Raw genomic sequence first — 9,579 nt, forward strand, 5'->3', positions numbered from 1 at the left:
ATATTTTGTACATTTCCTACTGTAAATATATCAAAACTTAATTTTTGATTAGTAATATGCATTGCTAAGAACTTCATTTGGACAACTTTAAAGGCGATTTTCTCAATATTTTGATTTTTTTGCACCCTCAGATTCCAGATTTTCAAATAGTTGTATAAATCGAAAAATTGACCCTTATGATTGGTTTTGTGGTCCAGGGTCACATATAAATAACCAATGATGTGCTTACCCTCGTGTCTGGATCTGTGATCTGATTGAGCCTTTAAAACCCTGCAGGATAATCACAATACAGAAGTTAAAAAACAAAACAAAACCGGTAAGTAAATAAAAAAATAAATGAAAAGGAGTCCTCACGGTGAGGATCTTGTGTATGCGCATTAGGGATATGCCGGTATCAAATTCTCATGTTGCGAATATTCATTACCGTGATATATCGCATTACCGGATACCGGCACAAGTCTAATGCGCATGCTATTCACCTGTGCGCCAGATTGTCGTATGTGTAGGCCACGTTGATGAGCCGCTGGATGAGGTTTGTGCCTTGAACAAGACTTAGAAAAACCTGACAGAGAAGACAATGCCAAAATTAGAAAAAGCTTGCATACACAGAAAAATCCATTTAGAAGCAGTTTCACACCTCTGTGAGACGAGGTATATGCAGGCCCTTCCCATGATCCCCGGCGGTTTTGCGGGACTTCCCTGGCCACGCCCTCTTCCTCTGTGTGTCCGTGAGACCAGACCAGGCGAAAACGTCATGATAGGCCAAGTCCAGATCGGCCGGATCCACCGCAAACTGACAAATGAGCTTCAGCAGACACGCGAGACAGTCCAACAACCACTAGAGCGAGAGAAGAGAAGACACATGATATCCACAGCCGCGGAAAAGAAAGCGCCCTGGACTTATTTCACTTCAAAGTCAAAAGGAAAGAAAAAAAACAAAAACCTTGCAAACGTTACACGACACAGCCTGTTCTTGACACTCACCACAGTCCAGGATTCTTGCTCTTTCGGCTCTAAAATTGCAGAGTTAAAAATGTCCAGCAGAAGCTGAAGACCTCCAGACGACACAAACTACAGGAGAGAGACACAGGTGCAGACTGTCATTCAGTTCAAATACACACTACACAGAGCACATGGACTGGAACATACAGGTGCATCTCAATAAATTAGAATGTCGTGGAAAAGTTCATTTATTTCAGTAATTCAACTGAAATTGTGAAACTCGGGTATTAAATAAATTCAATGCACACAGACTGAAGTAGTTTAAGTCTTTGGTTCTTTTAATTGTGATGATTTTGGCTCACATTTAACAAAAACCCACCAACTCACTATCTCAACAAATTAGAATACTCCATAACTGTGTGCATTGAATTTATTTAATACACGAGTTTCACAATTTGAGTTGAATTACTGAAATAAATGAACTTTTCCACGACATTCTAATTTATTGAGATGCACCTGTACATGTTAACAACTACAAATCGCATAATAGTTTTACTAAAACCCATAGATTAGGTGTTCCAATGACTGCAGTTACCTAGTCCATAAGTCAGTGAACAATAGCAACAGATGGAAGCGTGAGAGGAGGCGTTTGTACCTTACAGCTCCAAGTGTTCTTGCTGTTCTCGATCTGTTCCTCACTGGAGTCGTCAGAGTCTGGATACAGATCACTGTAACTGCCCTGAAACACAAATACACGCACGCTTCAAGAGAAAGAACATCTGCACGTGTGAAGAAGATGATCTGAGTGTGATTCTGGATGTGTACCGTAGACTCGCGGTGAATCCTGCGGTTGGGTTTGCCGAGGGCCTCTATGATTTCTAAAGCGTAGAGCAGCTTATGAGGGCTCTTGATCCTCAACAGATCCTTCCAGCACAAACCGTCAGATCCCTAAAGTCACAATGAACACAAATTTCATGCAGTGCATGGAAAATTTATATATATATTTATATTAGAGAAGCACCGATATGTCAGCAGCCGAAAATGGCATTTTTGGTTTTCGGTTGTCCAGCAGTGTTCAGCACACAGGTTTCCCTCTCCCTCTAGCTGTCGTCACTGTGTGGTGTGACGCTCCTCTCAATATTCTGCTCTATGAATGTGCATTTTAGTAGTTTTATGATGGATGAATGCACTTTTTTAGGCTTCAAAAACAGGGGCACCACTCACTGCCAGCTTGGAAGAGCCAGGACATTTTTAAATATAACTGCGATTGTGTTCGTCTGAAGGAGGAATGTCAGATAGGCCTAGGATGCCCTGAGGGTGAATAAATCATGGGCTAATTTTCATTTTTGGGTGAACTATCCCTTTAATATCAATATATGTTCTGTCCAATTTTGTGTTACTTTCAATAAAAGTGCAGTTATTTTATTGGCTTGTGTTTTTTTAAATTCAGTTTTTTTTCACTGAGTAATCTTATTATAATGTATTCAAGTTTTTTTTTGCCCCAAAAGCTAAAGAATATGTTTAATGCAAATTTAACCTAATGTGAAATTGCTAATAAATTTCTTTGTAGAAAGTTTGTAGAAAGACTGATATATTTTAAAACATACTCCAACGATCTTAGTTTTATTTACTTTGAATAATTTTTGCAGTGTACACATTCAGGCAAACAAACACTAGAAATCTCTTAAATGAATGGGCAGCATGGGTCATGTGACTGACCGTGTCATCGGAGATGTTCTGGAAGGCCTGGAGCATGCTGGGACACGTGGGCAGAAGCATGAGCAGCTCCCACACACGACGGGACAGATTCTCTGCGTGGAGGTGCAGCTCCTCACAGCGAACACTCTGCAGGAGGAAACACACTGGATTGGATGCTGGTTTAACTCAGTCTGGACCGGGTCTGAGGTGTGGAGCTGGATGGTACCTCAGTGCTATGCTGGGGTCTGTCGGGGCCTGGCGGCTTGAAGCAGGCCAGCATCTCCAGTAGGTCGAAGAGGGTGGTGAGATGGGGCTCCTGCAGGAGCAGCAGCATGGGGATGTGCTCTTTCTGAGGGGGCGGCAGACACGACGCCGGCAGTTGGACTCCCTCGCCCTTCCTCTCCCTCCGCGGAGCGCCCAGAGACACGAACACCATCTGACAGCACACACAAACGTCTCTTAGCGTTTTATGTCTAGTGTTGTGGACTCAAAGGTGTATGTGGATTTGTTTGGTCACCTGCATGTCCTTGAAGCCGAGCTCGTGAAGGGTCTTCTCATCATAGTCAGTGGTCAGCTCGTGTCCTGATGAGATCATGCGCACCGGACCCATCAGACCACCTGCACATAAACACACACACACACACACACACACACAAAGACTTTACAAGGTAAATCCAAAACTACAACATGTTGCCATATGAGCATTAATTTGCACTTTTGACTGATTATAAGTTTTAACTAATTCTACAGATTCACAAATGCCAATAAGAAATCACAAAAACAATTATTATAATTATAATTTTATTTTAAATATTTAGAGGAGATTATGCTTAAGTTTATGCTTTAGAAATATTTTAAGCTTCTCACATGTCAAATAAAATTAAATTAAAAAACACTACAGTTACAATAACTACAGTTCTTAGAGCAAAAGAGATTTAGTACAGCAGCAGCTGCTTCCAGCCAGTTTTGCAGTGGTTTTATGTCAACACACACATATATATTACATATAATATGTATATTAATTAATAAAATACCCCCCTCCCCCCAAAAAAGAGAAAATAGAACAATTTACATATGAACAAATATTGTAAACATAAATGACATTAATATTATAATACACATTGCATTTCTTTTTCCTTTCCTCTAAGGCTATTTGTTTTTGTTTATTTGCTTATGGGCTTATGTGTGCTATATACATCAGACAGTCAGAGTCTGTGGATGTTCTATTTGAGGCTCAGATGCGATAGAGTCACAGTCGTCTGTTTTCTGTGCATGTACCTGGGAAGTCCTGCTGGCGGCTGGTTTGACCGAACTCCTGCAGCTGTGCCTGCTGGCTGAGCTGATCCTTCTGAAGATTCTCATACCAGTGCGTGACCTCTGCCCTCAGATCAGCCACCTGATCGCTGGGGTACATCTCGATGGTCATCTACACAGACACAGAAAGCTTTATTAAACTCAGCGTGATGTCTGAGCAGACACTAGCGATGAGGAAGATGATGATGATGATGAAGGCGCACCTTGTCAGGCAGTCCTGCTGGCTGACACACGATCCTGAGCGGGAGAGACTGTTTATCACTGAGAGCTTTCAGATGACTGCTGATGCCCGTGCCCTCGATCTGCCACTGCCGCAGGTGATACGCAAACCTGAACACACACACATTCAATTCAGCGTCCGTTTACATTCTAATATAAAAAAAAGGAGAAATGCCACTTCTCGTGTAAACATGGTTTTTGTGTGTACCTGCGTCTGAAGGCCTCCAGGTGTGTTTTGAGCAGCAGCAGTCCTCTCTCTATGATGGTCAGGCTGGAGTGGGCGTCTTTCTCCAGGTTAGCAGACGCCATCATCAAGCTCTCCATACACTTACTGATGAACTCCTGCTCCTTCTCCAGACCCGTCTTACCTGCGGTCACACAGACTAATAAATACATTGCATTACAAACTCACTTATATTCATAATACAAAACAAAAAACACAGCCATCACACTACAATGGGACAAACTGCAGATTTAATCAGTGTCATCAAATGATGTAAAAACACCTGCCATTTGAAGGATTTGTCAGTTCATCAAAATCAAAACTCAACCTTCATTAATTTATTTGTTTATTTATTCACCTATTCACTCTTTCATTATCTATCTATCTATCGTTCTATCTATCTATCTATCTATCTATCGTTCTATCTATCTATCTATCTATTGTTCTATCTATTGTTCTATCTATCTATCTTAGTAGTTTAAACTAAAAGAGACATTAAATTTCTTACAACCAGTTATTTCAGCATTATTTATATACTATCATAGTTTTTATAATTTTTTAAATAAATTTAATAAATATATTTTTAGTTTTAATTTTAATTTTAGTTTATTATTATTTTTTTTATTTTTTTAATATTACTATTTAGGCTTAATTTATTCTTCTTTCAGCTTAGTAGTTATTAACTTCCAGGCAACATTTCTAATATTTGTTTACTTTCAATTTTTTTCCATCTAACATTTACATTTTATTTCTGCTCTATTTCAATTAACAAATATGTTTTTAAATATTTTTAGTTAAAAATAATAACCCTTTTACAACATAACATAACAAAAAAATCAAAATCAATACTTTCTTGGTAAAACTTTTAAAAAACATTTAAAGTACTTTAAAAAATGCCTAGTAGCATTAAAAGCTAAAAAAAAAGCTTCTTCCTACATCTAATCTAATCTAAATCAACACTGATCTGACATCAGCTGAATAACCGAACACTAGTTTGCTTATCACTGAATTGAACTTGTTTCATAATGAATGAACTTTACACAGTTACTGAACTGAACCAACACTGAACTGATCTGAAGTGCATAATGACACATTAATCAGTCACACCTGATTTAGAGCAGAATTTGGATTTGCCTCATTTTTGAAGTTTGAATCGGATTCTGTTACTTTGTGTTTAATACTGTGAAACTGTCTTTAAACAATCTCTACTGCATAAAGTGCTATAAAAATAAAGGTGACTTGACGACTGAAACTGAGGGGTTATCAAAATGTAAATATTCAATGGTTATGAATGATACAACATATGTAAGTGTTTGGTGTTTACTGACCGCTGATGTAATAGGAGTTGATGTACTGGATGGCAGCGCGGCTGATGTCTGCAGACTGAGCCCTCAACGCGATTCCCCACAGCTGATCCATACCACACAACTACAGAAAGACAGAGAGAACGGTCAGGGAGAACACATCGAGAGAAACCGTAGAGATTTTGAGATCCGCTGCTGTGAACCTCGCAGTTGGAGCTGCTGTCGTAGGCGCTGGTGGCCAGACGAGCCAGATTGCACAGATGCTGAAACAAATTGAGTCCCGTCATACTGATCGTCTCCGGCTTCAGCTGAGGCATCTGAGAGAGAGAACCACCTGATGAAAGATTCATTCTCATGGCACGCACTGCATAAAAGATGTGTTTCAACGATACGGTAGCCAGACCTTCTCCAGGAAGAGGTGTTTGTATGTCTCCATGCCCATGGCGTGCTGGTCTTTACTGCGGACCTGGTTTAGGAACCAGTGCAGGGCGTCGTCGTAACACTCGGAGTCCTCCACTAAACAGTGCCACAGGATGTCCACCTGCTCCAGACTCAACCCTGACACACACACACACGGGATATTCGTATAGTTACATATGGGGCAATTCTCATATATGCAGTGACGTGTGAAAGATAAAGACGCTCACTGAAGTGGTCAGGTGATCCGAGCGTTGAGAACACACAGGTGAGGAACTGCAGACGCACCTGCACCTCTGCACTGTGACTGTACCTGAGACACATAGGATGTTAACACTGCACTTCATATGCAAAATTCAGACAAAAAATTGTTTAAAAAAAAAAAAGAAATTAATACATTTAGTCAGCAGGGATGCACTGAATTGATCAGAAGTGACAGGGAAGACACTTTTTGACAGGTTACAAATATTAGAACTTTCTATTCTTCTATCAAAGAATCCTGAAAAAAATGGAAATTTCTGATTTCTGAACTGATTTCAATAATGATAATAATTATAAGAAGAAATGTTTCTTGAGCAGCAAATCAGCATATTAGAATGATTTCTGAAGGATCATGTGACACTGAAGACTGCAGTAATGATCACAGCAATAAATTACATATTCATATATATTGAAATAGAAAACAGTTGTTTTAAATTGTAATAATATTTTACAATATTGTAGTTTTTACTGTGTTTTTGCATAATGTTTCAAAAACATTGAAAAAAATCCTACCGACCCCAAATTTTGAAGAGTACTATAGAAATAGAGACACTAAACTTACAGAGCGAATTTGTGGTGCTGTTCTCTCACTTCCTGGATATAGTGTAACAGATCATCAAAAAAGAGCTTCATCATGTGCAGTTCCTTTTCCGCCCACCTGTAGCACAGGAAGAACTCTCAAAATCACCCGTAAAGTGGTCTAAGTTTCAAGTAATGACAACATGGAGAGCAGTGGTGGGCGGAGTTTTTCTTACATGGTTATCCAGTGAGTGTCGTAGCTGGAGCCGAACTGCTGGAAGGTCCCGAAGAGCTTCGGCAGCAAACGCAAAGACACCACCACTGACCTGATGAACACAAGCAGAAACAAAACAATCAAATATCTCCTACTGGAGAAACCCAAACCTCTTCAGCAGTTCATATATCTGTGATGGTCTCACCGGTGGTTGGCGAGGTTCTCCAGACAGCCCTCGATGAAACGCATGCGGATCTGACGGTCAGTGAACCAGCAGACCAGAGAGCACAACAGCTTCTCTGCCTCATTAATCAAGCCTTCTGATAGGTGGATCTAGTCACCGAGACAACACGAGAATCACATCACTGACTATAAATGTTAAATACTTCGAATAGTCTGCTGTGAGGTAAACATACCGCATTGTCATCCTGGACCAGGTCCCACAGAAGGGTGTTGCCTTTCTTGCAGACGTTGTCCAGGTTGATGTCGGTCACCGCGTGCGCAGAGTACTGATGTTTGTGCACCGCCGGACCTGGAGCAGACGTTTAGAAAAACATCAGACTGAAACTATCGTGTGACTTTTGTTTGAAATCAGATTTGAGTAAGTTTAGGTAAAATGAACTGTAGAATCAAGAACAACATCATCATCACAACCACTCAGAAGACCCTTGAAACCATCAAAACATCCTAATAACCACAGGGCAACACCTCAGAAATCCAGCAACTATCCAAAACACAACTACCACAGAGCAACACTATAGCAACCACTTAGAATACCTTACAAACCTAGCAACACCCTAAAAACCACTCAGAACACAGGGCTCCAGACAAAAAAATAAATTAATTAATTAAGGCGCCATTGGCTCAAATAAGAAACAAAATTAGGCATCAAATTATTTTTTTAAGTGCCACAGAATAAATGTGTTTTATATCTTTTTTTAACACTTTAACCTTTCAGTCATACTTGATGTTTATGTTTCATCTTGTCTTGATCAGCATTTTAATCCATCTTGTAGATGTCCTGGGAACTAAGGTTCACTAACTAAACGTCTTTTCCAACTTGAGAACTATGTAACGGTCACAAAGAATTGATTATTACACAGAATCTGTGCCAATATCACAGACCATAATTATATCAGCATCACTTGACCCTTGAGTGTAGTTTGAGCTCCTCCTCAATGCATCCCATAAATGCTGTCATATGTCCTGCACACATCCAGTCTGTTTTTCTTCATCAGTAACATGCAGTTATATAGGAGGTGTTGAATTTTACTTTTAGCTCCTTGCATTCTTTCTTATCAAGTGGACAACAGGTTAAGTAAAAATAGGAATATGCAATATAGCGCATAAATTTGGCAAAATGCTCCTCTTTATAGTTATTTTTTCTAGCTGACTAATGAGCTTATGGACGCCGAATGGGTATTCTGTGGTAAATGTATTGTTACGTGGCATTGTTTACAAGCTTTACACATTTTCCGCAGTTTGAAACACTGAATGAGCGATTACATGAGACATTTCAGTAAGATGTACTGTAGGCTCTCTTATAATATACCTATTGATGTTCATTCATGTTTATTTCATACTATAGTAGTAAAGAGAAAGATATGATGGGTTCACGTGTTGCTTGAACTGAGGAGCTAAAACGATCGCTCATGCCGCATTAAAGAGCACCAAAATGGCTTTTTGTTTGACTTTTTGTTTGACAAAATTTATTGTTTGACTTTCATTATGAATTTGGCAGAATTTTAAAGCTGATCCTTCGTTTATTAAAAGGCAACAGAGCACAAAGCTTTTTGCGATTATTGGACGTCAAGTGCGCTACAAATAAACTAAAGTTCACGCATTAAAGGCACAATATGTAATTTTTTGCCACTAGAGGGCGCGTATTCAAAACAAACAAAGGCGTAGTTTGATGACACCGTGACTGAGTGTGGAATCATGGGAGTTGTAGTCTTCATCCCCACAGCCGAAGCAATCCGATGGGACTCGGGCAGAAATCATGTTCATGGATGAGCTAATGTATTAATGATTTATTAACGTCGTAGTATGAAGCATGGTGAGTAACACTCTAAAGAGAAAGGAAAAAATGAAATCGCATCATATGACCCCTTTAATAAAAAAATCTTGCATATTGTGCCTTTAACAGAACACAGCATTTAGACTAAAGATCCTGATTACAAGAAGCCATATTAGTATTGATTATAAATGAGAATTGTTAACGATATTGCTAAAATCCACACTGCTGACAGCTTTACCTGTTGTAGTTTGTTCAAGTTGTGCATGAAATAGACCCTGCCTTTCTGCACTTTTACTTCGCACGTCTCCATCATTTTCTCTCTCTCTCATGCTGCCACAGCTGGAGCTGCTTTCAGCAGGTGTGCCGTCAGCGCTGGTGTTCAGCAGACATGAGGATTGTTTTTCCTCTAAAACTTTGATGCGCATCGTCTCAGTTTATTACGTCAACATAA

General features: G+C 39.6%; 1 protein-coding gene across 1 annotated transcript in view; it reads right to left on the reverse strand.

Moving 5' to 3' along the window:
• Positions 1-9,579, reverse strand: part of LOC107746122 (ubiquitin carboxyl-terminal hydrolase 34-like) — a 56,558-nt gene that overhangs the window by 25,235 nt on the left and 21,744 nt on the right. The window contains exons 16-35 of the mRNA XM_016560218.1: positions 7,528-7,643; positions 7,317-7,444; positions 7,134-7,223; positions 6,941-7,036; positions 6,348-6,430; positions 6,104-6,258; positions 5,904-6,017; positions 5,725-5,824; positions 4,382-4,541; positions 4,158-4,284; positions 3,919-4,066; positions 3,158-3,258; positions 2,867-3,076; positions 2,662-2,787; positions 1,768-1,890; positions 1,598-1,681; positions 985-1,071; positions 638-838; positions 480-562; positions 230-270 (exon numbers count right to left, since the gene is read on the reverse strand). Of these exons, the coding sequence (XP_016415704.1) occupies positions 230-270; positions 480-562; positions 638-838; positions 985-1,071; positions 1,598-1,681; positions 1,768-1,890; positions 2,662-2,787; positions 2,867-3,076; positions 3,158-3,258; positions 3,919-4,066; positions 4,158-4,284; positions 4,382-4,541; positions 5,725-5,824; positions 5,904-6,017; positions 6,104-6,258; positions 6,348-6,430; positions 6,941-7,036; positions 7,134-7,223; positions 7,317-7,444; positions 7,528-7,643 (2,373 nt within the window). The remainder of the gene's footprint in view (positions 1-229; positions 271-479; positions 563-637; positions 839-984; positions 1,072-1,597; positions 1,682-1,767; positions 1,891-2,661; positions 2,788-2,866; positions 3,077-3,157; positions 3,259-3,918; positions 4,067-4,157; positions 4,285-4,381; positions 4,542-5,724; positions 5,825-5,903; positions 6,018-6,103; positions 6,259-6,347; positions 6,431-6,940; positions 7,037-7,133; positions 7,224-7,316; positions 7,445-7,527; positions 7,644-9,579) is intronic.

The sequence above is a fragment of the Sinocyclocheilus rhinocerous genome, unplaced genomic scaffold (genome assembly GCF_001515625.1).
Source record: "Sinocyclocheilus rhinocerous isolate Xijiao unplaced genomic scaffold, SAMN03320098_v1.1 scaffold107, whole genome shotgun sequence".
Lineage (NCBI taxonomy): Eukaryota > Metazoa > Chordata > Actinopteri > Cypriniformes > Cyprinidae > Sinocyclocheilus > Sinocyclocheilus rhinocerous.